General features: G+C 44.4%; 1 protein-coding gene across 1 annotated transcript; it reads left to right on the forward strand.

Annotated features, from left to right (window-relative positions):
* Window positions 1–5,188: 5,188 nt before the first annotated feature.
* On the forward strand, window positions 5,189–22,079 carry LOC147640371 (protein SHOU4-like). The gene is made up of 4 exons (XM_086779907.1): window positions 5,189–6,417; window positions 20,175–20,330; window positions 20,475–20,686; window positions 21,266–22,079. The coding sequence occupies exons 1-4, from the start codon at window positions 5,545–5,547 to the stop codon at window positions 21,456–21,458; spliced, it is 1,434 nt and encodes a 477-aa protein (XP_086636033.1). The 5' UTR covers window positions 5,189–5,544; the 3' UTR covers window positions 21,459–22,079.
* The last annotated feature ends 401 nt before the right edge of the window (window positions 22,080–22,480 follow it).

A 22,480-nucleotide genomic window follows, 5' to 3' on the forward strand; every position in this document is an offset into this window, starting at 1 on the left:
TCAAGTGATGGAGCTCGAGAGGGCGACATGCCGGATTGAGTTCTTGCTAGCTACCGATGATGAGGTGTATGGTCCCGCAAGGATTACCCAATCTATAGAGACTGGAAGGCCGAATTCTAGATCATTGGCAGAATAAAGTAAAGAGCCTAGATTTGGCTACGAATAATTTCAAACATTGTTTTTTTTAATACTTTATTTGTAAACATTGTGTATCATTGATAAAGACTGTTTAAACGAACCATGTGTAAGGCTTTTAATTATGGAACTTGTTTATTTATGTCAAACAGTGTGGTAAGATTAATTAGAAAATAAATTAACGCGTGAGTTGGGTGAAAAGTGGGAGGATGGGATGCCCTCATGGCAACATCCTATGGAGGGGTGGACCCGATTAGTCAGATAAATTTTCAATAAATTAATTAAAGTACTACGTTAGATAAATAAATCCCTGGGCAATCCTACTATAGAGGACTAGGTCAGCGGCAGCTGTGTCTCCTTGCATAGATAAGGAAAAAATGTTGTTTCCAAAAGTCAAGAATAGAGGTTGCCCGAGTTAAAGTCGATCACTCTATGAGTGGTTTGATTTTAAAAATTCTTTAAAAAGACCACGCTCCCCCTACGAGATAGAACTAGGTCATACCTACTAATCGTATCCTTGTATCTTACATAGCCAAGGTGTCGACGAGTAGGAAACTACCCCAAGTTAGACTTAGTAGACTATCTTAAAGGTTTCCCCTATTTAGGAAACGGGGGACCTTACAAGTAGTGTTGTAGACAAGAGATCTACCAGTGGTTTCATGTTCTCATTTGGGAGTGCTGTTAAGAAGCAGCCATTAGTTGCCTTGTCGAGTACAGAGGCATAGTACAGGGGTATAGTACAGGGATGCTGCTATGGCAGCTTGTGAGGTAGCTTAGTTTTATGGGTGAGCTCGTGGATAGGGCAATTGTCATTTATTGTGACAATATGAGTAGCATACAATTGGCTAGTAACCTAGTATACCATGCTAGAATGAAGCACATTGAGGTGCACTATCACTTTGTGAGGGAGAAGGTTCTAGCAGGTGATATAGATTTGGTATATGTCAGCACCATAAAGGATCAGGTGGCTAACATCTTCACGAAGGCATTAGGCATAGAGAGGATCCACAGGTTCAGGAGCTTACTTGGAGTGCAGTGTGTGGAGTTAAACTCGAGGGGGAGTGTTGAGATATCGAGCTCAATTAGTGCTACGGTGGACATTGATGACCCACCTAGGTGATAGCTTCCGCACTTATGCCACTGGCATGGTTGGTGAGATTATGGTTGATATGTTGCCAGTGGGATGACAGGCTGTGTGACACCCAATTTGGAGTACTAGAGCTATGACATAGTTATAGTGCCAGCTCATATAGTCGAGTTCACACTCCAACCACTTTGTATGTTGTTATAGGAAAGTACTTTCCCTTTATGTATGTACTCTTATCTTTTAGTTATATGGTTATAGAGAAGAGAAGAACATAGTAGAAAACTGAGCCATCCATCTCTCCTTGTGTCTTGCACTCTCTTGTGTGTGCGTGTTTTTTGCTTGCAAAAGGAGCTCAAGCCCTTTCTCTCCCCCACATTCACTTTAATGCATCAGCCATAGCCATGCTTGACTCTTTCTTCTTCTCCTTCTCCTGCCTTTTTTTGCATTCATTGATATAATGGCTTGACTTCCGATAGTAGTTGCAAGAATAGTAGACATCGAAGAATAAAGTTGTAAGAATAGTAGACATCAAAGAACTATACAGATAGGCCTCATCAATACATGCAAGTTGCTCCTTGAGATCTTTAATCCTTAACTCATACATTAAATCTCCCTCATAAGCTCGGTCTCTAACTGCTTGCACAAGTAAGCTACTCATGCCTCATCACACACATGATAAAGCACAACAGCAAGCACATCCCAATCATGCTTGACAATTTTATATAAGCGAATATAAGGAATAATGCTCCTTTTTCACTAAAAGTGAAAGTGCTACTAATGCATGTGCTTGTACATCCTTGCCTTCCCACCTGGCTTATTCTGCTATGGGAGGTGTGGAGGCAGATGCCATAGTAACATTGGAACTAGTGTTACCATCCAAAGTACCTATACTATCATGTGCTAGGACAGGGCATGCCTCAATGCTAATGATAACATTCCAAAGCCCTTTGGCAACCAATACATGATGCATCATATATGACCACACCACAAGTAGTTGGTCCCATCAAGGTTATCCTCAGCGAAAAGCATCCCATATACATCACAACCTGCCATTTTTAGCCTACAAATAACTAATATCTACACAAAATGTAAATATCCCAACTACTTGTAGGTACTATCAATGCCCACTCATTGTAACCGAGAAGGCTATCAGTAGATCATCATAGAGTGTAGAGTGTGGAAATGATACTTAGTATAGCAGCAGAGCAGGGATGTAGAAATCGTTGATAATGTTGACGATGCTATTGAAGATGTTAAAAACGAGCTCGAAGATGCGGTGTCAAAGATGATGAGATGGGCCTGTTTGCACGCCAAATGCTGTTGTAGTGCAGAAAACCCAAAATCAAACAAAGATAGTTCGAATTGACACTCCTTGGGGATTTTAGTGAAAACCTTACATCACATGCGAACGAGCCCCAAAATGTGTCCAAAATGCCCCGAAATGCACAATCTCATAATGGTGTGAAAATGTGCACATTTGAGCCCTCCCAGCTTAATGTCATCCCTAGAAGTAGTATTGATGATATGATATAAAGTCCATGATAGTATAGCCATAGTCGATCAAGAAAGGAGTGACAATAAGCATAATAAAGCGAGATAAAATTTATGACCTTGAAGTTTACTGGTTTGTTTTGCTTTCTTAAAGATAGAAAACGATATTATAACGGGAAGGATATTTTGGGAATATTGAGTTGCCTTAAGATTGGGCATGCTTTACTAAATGAAGAAAATCAAGCATAACAGAAATATGCAGACCTTGAGAAGCGTGCCGAATAGCAAAAACACAAATGTGAGAGAAGACACCAGATTGGGTACCAACTGCATCCCAAGCATGTGCCAAAAGCATCCCCACTTGAGCATTTATAGTTTTTATTACTTACAAAAATCGGTTACAATGCTATTTTTGCCCTTGCTTGCTCTACAACCTTTCTGTTACAAACGATACTATCGTTTGTAACAGAAAGGTTGTAGAGCAAGCAAGGGCAAAAATAGCATTGTAACCGATTTTTGTAAGTAATAAAAACTATAAATACTCAAGCGAGGATTCTTTTGGCACGTGATTGGGGGGCAGTTGGTACCCAATCTGGTGTCTTCTCTTGCGTTTGTGTTTTTGCTATTCGGCATGCTTCCCGAGGTCTATAGATTTTCGTAACATCAAGCGTGGTTCATAGAATCTATACTTTAGTAACATGTATATTGTTAAAGATAGTGTTGTGGAGATAAGAGAAAATATTTGTAGTATCTAAAAATTCTGGAACTTCTAATCCTAGAACATCAAAGAAGTAAAGATCATTAATCCTAGAACATCAAAGAAGTAAAGATCATTAATCCTAGAACATCAAGGAAGTAAAGGCCATTAATCTAAATGTTGGTTACTTCACTAACATAAAGGTCAGAGCTTACTCTATGTAGGGGGTTAGGTACCTCCAATTTTAGTAATCATAGCCTCAACAATAACAAATGCCATTATTACTGTTGGCACAATAATGTGTAAATTTGTAAAGTAGAGGATCTTTTAAATGTTTCTTTTTCCTAATATAAGGGATATTATTTTACTACATTTATTTATCTCTATTTCTATAATGGTTTGTGTAATGGTTTCCTAATATAAGGGATATTATTTTACTACATTTATTTATCTCTATTTCTATAATGGTTTGTGTAATGAGAATTTCGTAAACATGTAGCAAGGAAGTTAACTTTCTTAAAATTATTTATAAGATTAGTTTTCAAATTCTAGGCTATATGTTAATTTATAATCCTATATTGATAATAAACATCTAGAAAGATAGAATGGCACAATAGCTAATCATGCAAGACAACTAGTGGCAAGTAAATAAGCATAATTAGAACTAGTTACATGATTAGCCTTGAAATTTAAGGCTTCTCTAAATAGAAGATAGATGTCAAAGACACATAATTAAAGTTAATGTAGGGATGACTATATTTAATAAGGTTTAGATCTTGAAGGGGGATGATGAAAGGTGCAAGTGAAGGGTAGCTCGAGGAGCATCATGGACAAAACACACCTTTAATAATGCATGGAGACTTAAATAAAAAGGGATCACCTCGAGAAAGAACATGGAGTGTCAAAAAGGTGGGTCCATCATTAACTTGTAAACAAGAAATGCTTTTTTGAATTTGTTAGCAGCATCAAAAGTTATGATGTATTTTTCATTAAGGCTTATGCTTGTTGTGATTGAAGACAACATACTCTGAGAGAGAGAGAGAGAGAGAGAGAGAGAGAGAGAGAGAGAGAGAGAGAGAGAGAGAGAGAGATGAACATCTTAACCGATCCCACTCTCCTTGATGTTTGATATGGAAACTTTTAGGTAAAATAATATCTAAACAAAGATTCCAATATGGGTGCACCATAGGCACCAATGGAGATGTTTAGGCAACCACTTTGAGAGGGTCAACTTGTAGCATAAACTAACACTTATTGGCGGGCTGTCTTATTGTTCATTTTACCCTCAAGCAAGTAGCAATATTGGTTGCTTCCTCTGCATTCCCATTTGCACGTGAAGCTTGGTATATGTGATTGGTTGATCAGTTGTTTGTCCATGTGAAGAGGGAGAAGCTGACAATTGTGTGACCTCTATTTTACGGTGAATTTCCTCGTGAGCATGCTTGCTTCAACCTTTGATGGCATTCTTGGACGTGCATTATTAGAAGAGGAATTGGGTTGTTATAAAACACCAATCTTCTTGACGAAACTAGAGAGATGGGTCATAATCATGGGGATGCTTTCAATTCATGCACCTAGATATATAAATTCATATATACATGTGTCTATGTAATGAATATAAACTTATACTCAAAAGAAAGATGTTGATGGCATAGATGATAAATGCTTGTCAAGTGTAAAATTGAAGTCACACATGGGCCCTAGGAAATATGTTGCTTTTATATATGGAGAGAGAAAACCACCTTGCTTTACACCGACAATTGTAGGACTGTGTGTAAAGGAGATTTGGGGGGGAGCGAGGGGAAAGTTTTTGCCTCTGGTTTGCAACAGAAAGCTGAAGGAGGAGGAGAGGCGCTGACAGGAGGAAGCCATGAGAAAAAGCGGCAAGAAGCTGCAGACAGCTTCGCGATAGCCATATATCCATTCGAAAGCATTAACGGCGTCATCGATCTGCTCGCCCCTGCACTGAAAATCATCTTTTTGCCTCTATGATCAGCTGAGCTCCAGCATTTGGGAGCCACATTGTCAGTGACGGCATCCCATCTTCTTGCAAACCCTTAGTGCAGGGCCGATCTGTGCAGCAAAGCTCTGCAGATCCTTGACCTAACCGTAACCATAAACCTGATCTGCTGCCATGGGTAGTAACAGAGTTCTCTCCCATCAGCTGAGCAATGGTCTCTATGTGTCAGGTGCCCCCGATCAGTACAAGGAAAGGCAACCTACCATGACCTCTACGGCAATGCCGTACACTGGGGGGGACATCAAGAAGTCAGGCGAGCTAGGCAAGATGTTCGACATCAGTGTAGAAGCTCCAAAATCGAAGAAATCTGGCCCCATCCATGGCGGGGCTGCTAGAGCAGGCTCATTCCGAGCTCCTTCTTCCAACTCAGGGCCCTTAGCAGGCAACATTCCCCCACAGGGCTCCATGTCAGGACCATTAGGTCGACAGAGCTCCAATTCCGGCCCTCTATCGAGAAATGGTGACCCTGCGAATCCTAACACGAACTGTAACCCTAAATCAGCCAATCAGAAATTCTCGGGCCCCCTCTCCCGCCAGAACTCTGGCCCTTTGACTCCGAATCTGCCTGCAACAGGTCTCATCACATCCGGCCCCATATCATCTGGCCCCCTTTCTGCATCAGGAGGCGCTTCCAGGAAGTACTCAGGCCCCATTGATGGTGGTTTACCTGCCAGACATGCCAGCAACCAGGCCGTCAGCAAGCTCACCATGGATCAAAGCTATTCCTTCAGCAGGAATTTTCCCCGGGTTATTTTATGGACGGTCGTACCCCTTTTCATTATTGGCTTTGTTGCTGGCGGTTTCATCCTGGGGGCTGTTCAGAATCCCATTCTGTTGATTGTGGTAGCATGCCTCTTTGGTGCTGTCGTGATGCTGCTGACTTGGAACACATGTGTCGGAAAAGGTGCTGTCACTGGGTTTGTTGCGAGCTACCCAGACGTTGGATTGAATCAGGCTAAGGATGGCCAGTATGTGAAGATAACCGGTGTAAGTTTCTTGCTTCATATCTTTGAAAGTTTGCAATTTATGATACCAAAGATTCCATGAGTCTGGAAAGGCCAGGATCTTATGGATGACCTATTTGCATTTCTTTAGCCACCATAACTAGTTATGTATCCATTGTAAGCATGGACTTATCATAATTTTTGACGTCGCTTGTCAATCTGTCACATGGCATCAAAAGAAGAGCGGTAAATTTTGAGATTCCTTCAGGTTCTAGCTGTACTTTGGATGTTTCAGCAGCATAAACTTTTTCGATGTAAGAGTTTTTCATAAGGAAGAGATGTTCACATTTCTTTGTTTAATTGACATTAAGCCACGTTGAAGGATAGGACAACTTGAGTCTACTTATAAGTGCTAAACATATCATGTGGGCAGCCAAGTCACAAAGGTACCTGACATCACATGCAATGTGCTCGTCATTGGATGTATTTGAGCATACTGGGTCACGGCTAGGTTAGACATACATTTTCATGTTCTAAGGTGAGCCCTGCATGGTAGGTAAGATTGCCATGAAAGAAGAGTGAGCAGTGGCAGATCCCTAGGGTTGCAAGCCAAGGAAAAGGCCTTTGTAGGAATATGCCATTCTAAGACAAAATGTACTGGCCATAAGTAGGGTCAGGAGAGAGGATGGACTTTCTCTAATTTGATCTTCTCTTTCTCTTGGCTGCTCCAGAGAGCCTTGTAGAATGGGAGGAGAGGGGTTCCATTTTTAGGTAAAATTCATGTCCACATAACTCAAGTCTGCCAGCCTTTTGCATGCCTTGAAAATGTGCAAAAAAATTCACTTAGTGTGTTGAAACTGGGCAACAAAGGTGCCCAACCCTTGGTTCCTTGGTCAGGCTGGTCTGCACATGCGCAGGCCTCCCAAAACTGGTACAAAACTGTCCCAAACCTATCCATTTTTACACCATGCTGATTAAAAACCATACGACACACGCTTTGTAGAACACTTGTGCCTATGTGCTAGGGTTAGTGGAATCAAACACATACAGCACACACGAGTTCTAAGCTACTGATTTGTGCTATGTACATGAAGAAAGTAATTGAATTCCTAGTACAAAAGATGACTGAGAACAAAGATGCTAGTTCTGAGCCTACACACTGTCGTAGATCTCCTTGACCAGCCTGCATTGTGGAGAGACACTCTGCAGGCTTTGATTGCATATTGTTTTGATGATTTTTTTTTCTATGCATGTATGTATATACACGTGATTGTTGCTGGTCCACCTATTTATAATACCCACGATTGGAGAAAATAAATCCATGACCGTATTTATGCAACATTTTCACATACAAAGGCTGCCCACCTACTCCCTGGCTTCCCATGCTACTGTGGCATGCCACAACTCTGCCTCTTGCATGGCAGGAAAAGATGTCCACACAAGTATCATGAGCTCTCTTTTCAAATCTATCAAGATGCTAGAGTCCATGGTATAGTGTCCCAGAAGTGACTATCACATAGTTTGTTTCTCGGTCACTCACTATGCATCTGTCATCCTTGAAATTGACAACAAACCCTCTTTGAGAAAAAACGGATGACAACAAATTCTTCTTAATCCTAGGCACATAAAGTACATCTGCAAGCATAAAACTATACCATTAGCTGCTGTGAGTACAATCTTACCAATGCCTTTCTTAGTATAAGAATGATTATTTGCACATGAGACCTTTTTACCTTATGCGGCAGTCCCTAGCTTTGTGAACAAATCCCTCTTGGAGGTGATGTGTCTAGAGGTCCTGCTATCAAAATACCATACAACCTATTTCTTATCCACACCGAGAGACATATGCTCTTGAAAAGCATAATAATTGCATCTCAACCGCATACAAGAAAAGCCCAATTATCCTGCACATAATTTGTTGATGCATCATCTTTACTTGCACGACTAGTAGAAGAGTCACCAACAACCATACGAGATTCTTTCTTCTCTTTGGCTATCCTATTTTTGCATTCACCAATATAATGTAATGGGCCTTGGCTTCTTGCAGTAATGACACTTGTCCTTTTTCTTGGGGCTTGCCTGCATCATGCTTCTCCTTGTTTGATGGCTATCCGAAATCAGCCCTTGACTAATAGCCACCTAATTTGCCATTGCCTTTGTTATGTGCCACAAATGCATGATCATGGCCACACATACCCATAGACATGTTCTTGCTTGTTTGCTCTTCCTGCAACTAAACCCCACCAATTCCTAGAATGTGAGTGGGTTAGGGTTTCCCCTCATAGACAGGTTGAACGACGTGTGGAAGCTCATGTATGACTCATGCAAAGAGTTAAGTGTCATAGACACTAGTTGGCTGTCCGGACTCACTTCATCAACAACTTCTCACGAAGATCGTGGATCTTTGTCAATTGATCCGACATGCGGTCTCCCTTATTCATATGCATATCATCAAGCTGTCTTTTCAAATACATAACCGTGGCCTTCTTCTTGGCCTTGTACATAGCCCCCAAAGTATCCCACGCATGCTTTGACATCTTGCAAGACCGGATACGAGGTATAATTGACCTCTTGATCGACAAAGCAATTAAGGACATGGCTTGTGCATCTCTCGCATCTCATCTTATTTGCTTCTGTGAGGGCGCATCAAGTGCTGTAGATTAGGCTTGGGCCTGTTGACCACCTTGCCCATCACCTCTTTGAGGTGTGCCAGGTGCAATGTATGCAGGACGGGTATCATCCCCACTCACAAAACCCCATAGGCCCTTGGCCACGAGCAAGTTTTGATCATAAAGCTCCACAGGGAGTAATTACTCCTGTCAAGCTTGTCCTCCTGTGCCAATACACAAAATAAATCTCCAACATTTTGGGCCATTTCTAACTGCAAATGCATGGGTAGCAATGCACACAATTTTTGAAATGCGTTTTGTAACTTCTCGTTGGGAAATGCAACACATTGCAAATTGCCTTCTAGCAATCAACTATAGAAAAGGCTGTAGGGAAAGACATTGACAGCTGAAAGTAGAATTGACGAGAAATTTTGTTACCTTGAAGGTTGAATGTCCCAATTTGTGCTGGAATTGCAGAAAGCCCCAAATTTTGAGATTTGCAAGTGTTGCATGTACAAATGCAAGCAGGTATGGATGGCACGAAGAGTATGGACTGCAAGTATGGCGATTGTATAGGCATCATGCGAGGATATAGGAACAGGTTCACGACAACGCGAGGATGTACGGTTGGGTACAGGCTTGTGCATATGTACGGATATGTACGATGCGGTGCAAGGATGTACGGTTGGGTATGAGGCGGCACGACTGAATGATTGCGGTACCAACACTGGAGACAGAATCAACCGAGAGCTCTGATACCTGTTGCGTTTTGACAAACCCTAATGGTCAACAAAAATACATAGAAAACAGCAAGAACACATTGTAGGGAGCAATAGAGAGCTTGGAAGTGTGGATATACTAGAATGAAGTGATAAGATGTGTACAACCACAAGTACCCTAAAAGCACAAACTTGATATGTAAAAGTGAAGGTGTTCAGACACACCAAATGTGTAGGGGGGGAAAAACCTCTATAATGTGTAGAGGGAAAAAGTGCCCTTGGTAAGCCCTTGTTTTCACGATCACTACCACATGTATAATCCTACAAGAAGGAGCATCGGTAGCTTGGGCAATTGCGCCACTTCATTGGGCTGAGTAGATGGCAGAAGTTGTCTATGCCGTAGTGGCGCCACTTGTTGAGATAGGTGGCTACGTGATTAGAGGAGCTCGAAGTAGAAGAAAACGAAGGTAGCCAGAGAACCTATGCTTTGATACCATGTTGACATTTTTAGGGTTAGTGTTAGCAAGTGCACTCAATTGAGAGCTAAGTTGTAGGTCCTAGGCTAAGGAGGATCAAAGATCTCCATGTTGTGTGTAGAGAGAGAAAGAGAGCTAGAGAGGCAAATACAATGCTTAAAGAGAGACGAGATTGCATGGCTCAATGATGATTAGATTGATTGATGTGATAATGCTTCACCAAGTACAATGCTTTTCTAGCCTTAGAGGCTCATTTGAATGACATCACTGCACATGCTTACTCCTACACACAAGTGAGTGTATAATATCATTGCCTATGTCAAACAAGTGTAATATCTAGACATTATGCGAACCCACTCTAAGAGTGGGTTCATATTATGTGAACCGCTCTAAGAGAGTGGGTTCATACACCTACTACACACACTTACTCACGTCTCACACAGACTCACTCACCTAGGTCCTACACGCATAAGTGAGTGGGTTCATACACGTACTTACTCACCTACTCACATAAGTGAGTGTTCACACACACATACTCACCTTCGCTTCCGGTAGGGGTGTTGGAATGAATTCTTGCCCTCCTGCTTCTCATGCTGCCATGTGGCAGTGTATTCACATAATGGTTTGGGATCAACTTGACCCTTCTATATAGGGCTAAATGCCCATTGGTCTCCCCTCATCCCCCACCTTTATGGTGGTTTCACGGGATCTTAAGGAGGGGGACCCGACCGGTTGTTGGCCTCCGTCCGCGTGCTGTGCCTCTCCTTGCACGTGCTCTGCTGATCCACGTTCTTTCTTTCTTTCTTCTCTTGACATGCTGGATTGTTGGGTGGTTTTTACTGACCTCAATTTTACCATCTACGAAATGCTCTCACTTTAGCTAGCCAAGCCCGGTCACAACTAGAAGTTCTGATACCAATGTAGCATGCAACCAGTATGATCGTATAACACACATCAAGGCCTTCTTACCTTTTCTTTTAGTGAGTTTAAGCAATCTTTTTTAAGCTTTATGCACAAGAGATAGAGCTGTAGAGACAGAGAGCCGACACTATATTGGGTCCCAACTACCCACTTAAGGGCCCCCTCGTGCAAGCCGGAGTATTTACTTTAGCCTTAGGCCCAAGATCCTCCTGTAGTAATCGTTTTTCACCGCTTGTGTGTGCTTTTCTATGTGCCCGTAGGCGATGCTGCCGAGGAAGCACCTTGTGGGCATAGTTGCAAAGAAACACATTTCATTCATTTTTTATGAAACAAAACGTTTCTTTCGAATGAACCACGTTTCTTTCCCTCCCACTTGTTATTAGTACAATTTGGGCAGGAGGATCTGGCAGTGCTCCTTCTCGACTTCGAGAAGGCATATGATCGGGTGGACTGGGCCTTCTTGGAAGGCACTTTGGAGAGGATGGGCTTCCCCCCTCAGTGGATCCGTGGGGTCTCTGCACTCTACACATCGGCTCATAGCCAGGTGCTGATACAGGGCGTGCGCGGAGAGAGGTTCCAGCTCTCGCGCTCGGTGCGGCAGGGGTGCCCCTTGGCGCCCTTTCTTTTTCTTTTTGTGGCGGAGGCCATGAGCACTTTTTTGACGGCACAGGATACAGGTTTGCGGGGCCTCCAGCTTCCCATCCGCACCTCGGAGAAGCTCCTAGACTCGGAGTTTGCGGATGACACTGCTGTCTATCTTCAGGGAGGTGAGGAGAACCTCCGCCGCTTCGCCTTAGCCATGGACAGGTTTTGCAGAGCTTCGGGCGCTTTGATCAACTGGCACAAGTCGTGTGGGTTGTGGGTCAGTTCTATGCACCCCCCCCCCCCCCCCCCCCCCCCCCCCCGACTTGGAGGCCAGTTGATGGTTTTCAGTGGCTGCCCCCCGGCACTACTGTGCGTTATTTGGGATGCTATGTGGGCATTGACATATCTCCGGAGCAGCAGATAGCCCCCCTTCTTCTGAGCATTCGGAAGAAGCTTCTGTATTGGAGTACCGCTCGTTTATCTCTGGCTGGCCGAGTAGTTGTGGCCAACTAGGTTCTGCTTGCTACCATGTGGTACATCACTTCTTGCTGGGCCTTCTCTCGGGCGTGCATTGGCCAAGTGCAGAGGCTCATCAGGAACTTTCTTTGGTCCGGTGGCGACGGGCGGCCCGCCAGGGCCAAGGTGGCATGGATTGTGATCACTCAGCCGAGGGAGAGAGGCGGCCTTGGCATTGTTGATCCTATTTGCCAAAGCCGAGCTTTGCTTGGCAAGTTGGTAGTTCGTGGCCTCCTGCCAGGCGTTGAGCCGTGGAAGGAGTTTCTTGTTTCCAGGATGCTTAGTCGCACTCCTTCTCTTAGCGGCCCTGGACCCCCAGCATCAGGTGGATCTTTACAGAGCAGCGATCCAGAGGAGTGGGCCTTGGCTTCGAGGAGCGTTTTGCAGCTAGCCTTCTGAGGGCCTGGGCGCATCTGAGGCCGTCACTCTTCCAGACTCCCCCGGGCACCGATGAGGAGCGCCTGAGGCAGCCATTGATCTGGAACCCCTTGATTCGACTTCCCAGTGGCCATATGGTTGGATCGCGGTCTCACGTGTCGTGGGGCCCGTTGAGCTCCGGCCCAGCCCAGTCCCTAGACGACTGGATATGTTTTCAGCAGCTGCCTCTAGAGGCTCAGGAGAGGAGACTCAGTGGGATGAGGGGCAGAGAGTTGATGAGACAGGACATTGAGGCGGCCATCCCCCGGGAGTGGCGGACCCCAGTACAGGACCCTCCACCTCCACAGTGGATGGGTGTCTTTACTCGGCATGAGATCCTTCTAGCGGTCTGCAGCACAGCAGAGAGAGTCGCCCCACTCACTTTCGAGGTGGGAGAGGGTGGCCAGCTTCAGAGGACACGACTAGATTTGGATGGGCTCCAGGGTTGTATTTTCAGAGGGTGCGGGTGGTCGGCTTTCATCAGAGACAGTGGCATGTAGACCCCTCACCGGCCTCGATAGGGGAGGACTGTTCTTGGAGATTATGGGCTTGGGACAGCAGGCCTCTTATTCGCCTTCAGTGGGATCCAGGTGAGTGGTTTTGGCGAGATCCCTACTCGGCCCCTACCAGCCCAGGCATCCCCTTTTTTGAGTACACAGCGAGGCTGGGGCGGCGGATTCAGAGGCACAGGATAGCGAGCACCCCGGCGGCGGCCGAGCATTGGCGGCGACAGGGGCTCTCCCCTGCCTTTCTTAGGGACTTCTGGCAACGTCTTTGGGCCAGCTTCCGGCCCCGGAAGGTGACGCTTTTTCTCTGGCTCACAGCGCATAGAGGACTGGCTGGGCTTGGCTAGCTTTTGGCAGACACCCAGCGTCCTGCCCTCGGTGCGGCCATGCACAGGAGTCGCAGCGGCACTGCTTATGGGATTGCCCACAGGCACAGCAGGTCTGGCAGCGCGCTCTCAGGATGGTTTTTGCAGGCTCACCAGGTGAGATGCTGGTGACGTGGGGTGCGGTGGCTTGGGCCACGGACAGCGGCCCGGCCCTTGGATATGAGGACGTCCTTGGCAGTGCGACCATCCAGGTCTCTGACAGGGCGATGGCGGTGGTTCCGACGCCAGACTTCTCTTCGGCAGCCCCTCAGGAGGGGGTCGGGCACAGATGGGAGATGATCAGCAGCATGACGGCTTGGCACATATGGAGAGCCCGATGCAGGGAGGCCATTGACCGCCAGGCGACTCCACCGACGGAGGTCATACAGGCCCTCTGGGTGGACATCATTCACACCTTGAGAGGACACTGGAAACTCCAGGGCGACTCGGATCGCATGAGAGGGCGCCGCAAGGCTTTCCTCCGCACTTGGCAGCCTGGCCCTTTCCTCACCGCGAGGGGCGAGGATGTCACTTGGCACTATAGGCCTCCAGTTTGGCTTTTCTCACCTCCCACATGTACTACTAGGTAGCCCCCCCCCCCCCCCCCAGAGAGCGGCCAGCCACGGGGGTGGAGCTCAGGTGTTCACTGTGTTTTTTATCCCTCCTTGCGAGGTGAGCTTTGTAGCCTTATGGCGTTTTCTCATTAACTAATAAAAGGATTGTTTTTCCGGAAAAAGAAAAGGTACAATTTGGGCTTTGGAAAAGACCTACATAGCTCGTGCCTGACATGCCCATGACTAGGGCTCACAATGGGATCATGACGTATGACAAGTAAATGCCTTAAAAGGTTATAATGCTGTACAAATATTGTGACACACCTACAAGTATGCTGGGCACATCCGGACATTAGATATTAGCCAATTGGCAGAGTTGGACATCAATGGTTGAGACGTGGCACTGCCATGTGGCAGTGATGATGTGGTGGTGGTGATGTGGCACTGATGATGTGTGCACGTGGAATATAAGTTGTCTTACTTCTTTCTTATACATAATACGGAGCAGTAGTTTAGGTCTCTTGTGTGTGATGTATGTGTGATTTTGCCGCACTCTTCTTTCTATCTCTGGTAAACCCTAGCACATAGGCACAAGCGTTCTACAAATGTAGCATTGATGATTAGTGAGTGTCACATAGCACCTCAGTGCATGATAGAGTACTTGACTAAGGTTAATGACCTTAGAGAGCAATTGCTCAACATTGATGAGGTGATCCCTGACAACCAGCTGATCGCTACTATGAATTCATTGCCTCCATTATACATTGGTTTTCACACCTCCCTCAATCTGTCTATGAGAGGACACATGTGGTTCCATGAGGACATCATCCATTGGAGGTTATCTCTACTTGGTTACGTTCTTTGATGACCTTTCCAGATTTGGCTGGGTCTATGCTATGAAGTAGAAGTTAGAGGTATTTATGTGCTTTAAGCACTTTCAGCTCATAGCTGAAAATGTATCTACAAGATTCAAACTCTACTACGTATAGATAGAGGGGGGGAGTACATGTCCAAAGAGTTTTTCAGAGAGAAAAAATAGGTCGCTCATGGAGATGGCATGTTGTATGGTCAAGGGCCAAAAGTTACCTCACAGGTTTTGGATGGAAGCTGTTACTTTTATAGCATATGTGCTTAATAGGTGTCCAACAAAGGCTTTGCAGACCATCACTCCTTACGAAGCTTGGCATGATAGGGAGCCATCAGTGGCTCATATGTGTGTCTTTGGATGCATGCTTGGCTTATGCATTTGTGCCTGAGCAGCATCGCACAAAGCTTGATGATAAGGCAATGAAATACATTTTGTGGGCTATAGATAATAGGACAAAGAGCACCATCTCAACCATCTTACCTCACAACGGATTCTGGTTAGTAGAGGTGTGGTTTTTGTGGAGAATTTATCCCTTGCTTGAGTGGAAAAAACAGCCACATGTAGGCTCATAGGATCTCTTTGATACTCTTCTTCCTTTGTATGGTACACATTTACTAGGTGTTGGGCATTTGAACACACAGCCTATGCTTGGAAATCAGCCCATAACAGTTGAAAATCAATAGTTAGACATGCATGATGTTGAGCTCATTGGTTAGGTAGATGTTGATGATGTAGTGTTAGAAGGAAGGAGAACCATGCATGAAGCTAAAGCAATACCTCATTGGCTGTTGCAAACCTTATGGGATAGCCATGTTGAGTCTCCTTTGCCAGGGAGAATGCATGCAAGTTCTCGCCATGCATCTGGGCACTTAGTTGATTATGCTCTCATGAGCACCTGTGGAATGAAGAGGAGACTGTTAGTATGAAAGGATTCATGCATACTTGGTTGCACAAGGTTTTTGCAACAATCCTACTGAAAGTACCCTCTATGTTAAGAGGATTTAGGATAGTTTTGTTACATGGGTGGAAGCTTTGTGTCTTCTTTCAGCCTTAAGCACCTTTCATAGGAACACATAGATGAAATTCTGTAGAAGCAATGTAGAGAAGAGAAAGAAAAGCACAATTTTCAACTAATCTAATGTATATTCATAATATCCAAAAAGTACATGTAAGTATATAAAATGTTTGAAGAGCCTTGGCCTTCCGAAAGGTGATCTTGTCTTCTAAAGTCCTAATGCTAGACTTGATCCCCAAGATAAATGATACAACACCATGCCTTGCCTTATATAGGCTCACTTGATGCCTTGGAGTAGGCTGACCTTCTGTCGGTCAGCAAAGAGGACAATAAATCATCATTAAAATGTTGCCGACTTTCTGCACATGGGGATTGTCCTCTTGGCCGAGTGTTGTCTGGCTGCTTGGACTTGCTCCTGTGCCGTCTTGAGCCTGCAAAAGCCCTAATCAATTTGCTGAATCAATTGCCAAAGTCTAGGTTTAGTCATGTCCATGTGACTTGCACGACACGGTTCTTGGTCATCGTCTTGTACGCTGATGACGTGATGCTCACAGGCCTTGATGAGGAACATATTTCAGCTTTCAAAGCTGAATTACATTCATCGTTTGAGATGTCAATTCAAGGTCAGTTGCATTTTTACTCGGGCATTCAATTTTTATAGCGTGAAGATGGCATAGTCACGATGCAGTCAAAGTACATACAGAGACTTCTTAAAAGTTTTTGAAACCGCTCCCGTCAAGTGGGAAAGACTCCGTTGGACACCCACACGCTTAATAGCACAACTTTAAAACCACAAATATGAAATGGACAACTTAAAACAACTTGAAATTTAACTGAACAGAAATGGAAAGATGGACACCAGCACTGGGGCCGGAACGGGCCGACCCCCCCCTCAATATATGATATATTTATTGGGAGTATTTAAAGAATACAATGCTCCATGGGTTCTGAGAACCAGATAATGTCCATGTACATATGAAAACAGTACCAAACAAGTAGGCTCGAATTTCGATGTAGAGACTCGAAGCAGACCGACCGCTATGTGGTCCAATCTCTACGGTCCTGTGCTTTCACTGGACTCCGCGGAGAGCGCCTCACTGGTGTTCCGAGACCACGCACAAACAGGCGCTCTCGTACTAACGCCTGGCTCTCCCGATCTCAGCACCTTTGGACCGAGGTTCGCCAATACAGCTTGGACAACCCGGCACCGAACGGGTGTTGGCCGAGCGGGATGAATCTTTTATCAGATTTAAACATATAATACTTTACTCAAATCTGAAAATCACTTACTTGTAGATGGTTGATAGAAAATCAATACCCGAGGTATCTGTCTGTGTGTAGCTACCAGTGAAGGATATCAGGGATGTATCCACCTGGCTGTAGGAGTACACACACAGTCGCCTGGCTGTAGATGAACACCACAAGCGCCTGCAAGGGGCAGCGTCGTCTGCTAGTAAAGGTACCAACCGCCTGATAGATAGGATAGTACACAGGTGCCTGCAGGTGGCAGCGCAGCCTGCTAGTACTAGTATACGCCGCCCTTGTAGACAGCAGCACAGCTCGTGGTGGTAGTCACTTGCTGATTAGGTGTAACACCTGGCTGTAGGAGCAGCCACCTGTGGTGTAGTGAGCAGCCCACAGGATGACCAGCGCAGCCACCAGTATAGATTATAACCGCCAGCAGGGGGTACAGAAGGTACACAGCCTGCAGCAAGAAGGTACAGCCAGAGAGTACAGTCGTAGTAGAGGGTACAGCCGTATACAGGATAGAAACAGCCGCCTCAGAGTTGCTTCAGCGATCGCTGGTTCTTGCTCTTCACGAAGATGGTGGAAGCGTATGCCGGTTGGTGAAAATCAACGCCAGGGAGAAGCGATGGATTCTACGCTTGAAGGGGGGCCTTTTTTTAATAAAATTAATGTGTAGTTAACCTTAGTAAATTCTACGCATGCATGTGGGGGAACTAGTGGGGGTTGGTGACCATGCCCACCCCCACACTCACTTAAAAGTGGGGCTCCCCACCTTGGCCCCTAAGTGGGTGCCCACTTTTAAATAAATGTGAACACCTAACCTTATAAATTAAAGGGTTAGAATTTAAAACATTAAAACAACATGTGTAACATACTTACCACCTGTTCACATGCACTAAAACTCGTCAGAATACAGGGCAGACTTCACGACTCACTGGCAGGCGTCCCCGCTCAGTAAGTAACACGTCAAGCAGGCAAACACACGAATACATATCATGCGAAAACAGTTTCAAGCATGCAAATCATGTGTGCATGTGCAAATAGTAACATGGACATATCTCCCGTTCATGGAACAAGTACAAAATATCTGTCGGCACAAAACTGGCACGACATTTAATACATAAAAACCTGGTCTTCCTATGGAGTGACAGTCCCATAGGTAAGACACAGTTCCAGGCACGAGTTTCCCTATGGTGTGACAGTCCCATAGGTAAAACACGGCACGAATACTGGCTCTTCCGTGGCGTGACAGTCCCATGGATCGAACACAGTTGAGGTCATACACGGGTGGCACTGGTCTGGCTCCCGTCCATACGACACCATCCTGCTAACACACGGGTGGCACCAGTCTGGCTCCCGTCCATGTCAGCAAAATACTGGCCTCTTCACATGAGACACCGGCCTGGCCTCAAGTGAACGAGACACAAAAACTAGGAATGGACCAAATGGTCGGCCAATTGGTGACAGTTTTGATCTTGAAAATTGTAAACCTATGTCTACACCAATTGAGACAGGTGCTAGGCTTAGCATTTAGGATTCTCGAGAGCCTTTTGATCGGACATTATATCAGTAGGCTGTTGGTTACTTGATTTATTTATAGAACACGAGGCTAGGCATTCAGTTTTGGGTTTCTCAGTTGAGTAGGTTTATGCATAGTGCAGGCTCTAGGCATTGGTAGGTTGTCAAGCGGGTTTTTTGCTACTTATAGGGCACTTAGTAGCTTGGATTATTCTATCCTTGGAGGGGGGAGGGGAGGTGATTCAGAGTTGCATGCATTTACAGATTCAGATTAGGCTGGATGCTACGACACTGGGGTGTCCACTAGGGGCTTTTGCTTCTATCTAGGTGATTCATGTATGTCATGGCTTAGCAAGAAGCAGCCAATAGTGGCCACTGAAGTTGAGTACAGGGTAGCTTTTACAGCCAGTGTTTCATGCTCGCACTAAGCACATTGAGGTGCATTATCATTATGTCAAGAAAAGACTTTATGTAGGGGAGATCAACTTGGTATATGTGCCTACACATGATAACTTGGCAGATTTGTTCACAAAGGCACTTCCTTGTGAAAAGTTTGAAGCTTTCCGCAAAGCTTTGGACTTCTTTTGGGGATGGATTCGCTATCTCCTTGTACATGTTTAGATAGATAATCATTGAGGGGGTTTTGTAGACATCTATGTCATGGCAGTGATGGGTGAACTCCAATAGGACCAGCTTGGGCAATTTTTACCCTCCATAAGAGGGGGTTTTCCCTTGCGCACTCTAGGTGTGAACCGTCCCTTATTTCATTATAGGGTTCATCTTATATTGTACTTTTGGCACTTCACGAAATCTACAACATTGCTTTGTGTGCTCTGCTTGTACCCTCATGATTGTACTTGTGTGTGTGTGTGTGTGTGTGTGTGGATTTCTGTGCGTGGCTGCAGCATCTCTCCAACAAAAATGCAAAATTGCAAAAAACAGCACTAATTGGGCAAAAAGTTTCCCTAGAATAGCAACAAGAAGCTTGAAGTTGCAATGCAGGCCATTGGGCAAAATTTCAAAAATCAGCACTTGCTGGCTGAAAAAAAATTGGGCAAAAAGCCTCATGCAAAAAAATCAGTACTATGGCCCAAAAAATTTGGGCAAAAAATCCTCTTCAGATAAGCAATGCTGCAGCAAAGAAAATGAGCAGGAAAAAAATGCATTTCAAAAAATCAGAAATGACTTAGCTCAAGAAGAGGCTTGAGACCTCTGGCTCCGCTAGGTTGACGCAGGAGAGCTGTATGGGAGCAAGTACTGGCAGTACAGAGCTTGTGCAGAGGCAGAAAAAGTGGTGCAGCAAAACGCGTATGGGAGCTTTGGAAATCTCTTTTTATGTGCATTCTGTAAATCTTCATTACATGAAGCTAATTAAAAAATGACCATCTCAACTGATGGATCAAAAGACAGATCATCTAACATTTAGATTAAGAGTAATATAATATAATCTTCATTACAAAGTTTGTGTTTGCTCCCCTTTCAGATGGTAACGTGTGGGAGTATGCCCCTTGAGTCATCCTATCAGAAAGTGAGTAGATGTGTGTATACGTCATCTGGACTCTACGAATATAGGAGTTTCAAAGCAAAGCCTGCCCGACCAAAGCACCGTATTTTCACATGGGGATTGAGGCATCTGGAGGTCAGTTAATTACTGTTTTCTAGGGCATCATTCTGATACAAAACACATGCTCATTTCTTTCAAAATGTCTCATCGTTGAATTACAAGAGAAGAATTTTGTCCTTTGTATGGGTGATTCCCTTATCTGATTTGTCTTGGTTGCAGCGCCACGTGGTCGATTTCTACATATCAGACTATCAGTCAGGTTTGAGAGCCCTGGTTAAAGTTGGCTATGGTGCAACTGTGTCACCCTATGTGGAGGAGAGTACCATCTTGGACATTACTGACAAGAACCGAGAGCTTCCTTCAAATTTCATGCGTTGGCTTGCGGAGCGGAATCTCTCTAGCGATGATAGAGTGATGAGATTAAAGGAAGGGTATGATGCTGTTCTTTGCACAATGTAGTGCGATTGCGAAGTTGCAAAATCTGTTTATGTGTAGATCCAAGACTGATGGTATCATTATTCATAGTAACAAAAAAACTCGATTCCAGGGTTAGAATCCTCTGAAGTGTTTTTAAAAACAAAAAAACCTCTGGTGAAGTATCTTGCCCAATTTCAAGACGGAGATTTTTAAAGCCTTTTTTTTGGGGTTCTTTTGCATGCATGACCTTTCCACTCCCTTTTTGCAAGTTTTGTCAGAGTTTTGCCTCTTGATTGCAGCTGGCAACCTCCTCTTCCTCTTCAGCCCCTTTGCAGCCCGCTTTCCCTTTTCTTCCTCCTCCTCTTCTCTGTTTTTCTTCCTCTCCATTTTCTCCCTTCTTCCTTCTTCTCTCTCTCTCTCTTTCGCTTGTTTCTCTTCTGTTTAACAAGCTTTATATTTTGTTTTATAAATATTTAAGACGTTTTTGAAGACCTTGTGGTTTTTTTGCCAAGAGATAAACATTGCGAGATGAAACCCTAAAAACCTCAAAATGGAAAAATGTTTCTCGTAACTAGATGGTATGCTGCTGGCAGGTATATCAAAGAAGGGAGCACAGTAACTGTCATGGGAGTGGTTCAAAGGACTGATAATGTGTTGATGATTGTGCCCCCTACAGAACCGGTCTCGACTGGCTGCCAGTGGAGAAGATTTCTGTTGCCTGCTAATTTGGAAGGGATAGTTTTGATAAGTGAGGACAATTCAAAGGCTGATGTTATACCTGTCTGATTTGGAACTAAAATAGCATCTACTATGCTTAAAAGCTCACTCTATTTTTCGGAAATTCCTCTATTCGTGATGGCTCTTCAGCAATTGTGCAACCATATGCGACCTATTACATATGACTACACACACAACAGCATGGCCTAAGAATTGACATTGTGAGCGTGACAGTAAGCTAGGCAGATTTTGGTGGTGGGCTTGAGACTGTTTGTTGGAATAATTATATGGTGACCTTTGCAGCAGCTTGGTAGCCTGGCTTTCCTTGAAGGCAAGCTCTTCACATTTATGGCAAATTGGTTGATGCGTTTGAAGGTGGAGACTTCAAAATGGTGCAAGACAGATGAGGGACAAAAGCTAAGTTTTGTGGTATCCTCGAGAGAAGCATGGAGCTACAATGATCCCCACGTGTCTGATTGTAATTTTACTGATTACAGCTGTTTTTTTTGGGGGGTGTCGTAAATCTTGTATGTGCTGTTTTCTGTTTATTAGTTTGTATGATAGTTGGGAATACAGTCAGTTGGAGCTAGTTTGTAGCAAGTATTTGTTGTGTATTTGTAAACTCCAGGCGTTTTGTTTCCATCTCAAAAAATGTCCTATGCTGCATGCAATGCAACGGGCATTTTCAAAGCGCTTTGCGTTCAAGTGGTGATCTAATGCTTCTCAAATCTCAGGCTGCAGGTGCAAGAAGCTTCCAATTAATTTCTCTTTCTTTTCTGCATGGTTCTGTCGATAGAAATTAATTTATAGTGTTGTTAAGAGGGGATCATTCAATAGTGGAGCTTGCAGCTTTTGCAACTTCCATAGCCTCACCATGTCCAGGTGGCATCCTTTGCCATTAAGATGAGCCTGTATAAAGTGGTAAAAGATTTCTAGTTGTGAAGATGATGGGCATTTATAGTTTCTGCTTGTTGACTTCAAGCAAACTCTCTACTTGAAAGTGTTATTAACGAATGGTTTGTTACTGCTAGCACATGGGAGTGCTAGGGTTATCTTGTGGTGCAATGCATAATATTTATACTAGGTGAATG

This window comes from Cibotium barometz, chromosome 3 (assembly GCF_041138505.1).
Source record: "Cibotium barometz isolate CiBa-2024 chromosome 3, ASM4113850v1, whole genome shotgun sequence".
Lineage (NCBI taxonomy): Eukaryota > Viridiplantae > Streptophyta > Polypodiopsida > Cyatheales > Cibotiaceae > Cibotium > Cibotium barometz.

Coding starts and splice junctions, on each gene's coding strand:
- LOC147640371 (XM_086779907.1), top strand. CDS start 5,545: ATGGGTAGTAACAGAGTTCTCTCCCATCAGCTGAGCAATGGTCTCTAT. Junction 20,331..20,474: donor GGGGATTGAGGCATCTGGAG/GTCAGTTAATTA, acceptor TCTTGGTTGCAG/CGCCACGTGGTCGATTTCTA. Junction 20,687..21,265: donor GTGATGAGATTAAAGGAAGG/GTATGATGCTGT, acceptor TGCTGCTGGCAG/GTATATCAAAGAAGGGAGCA.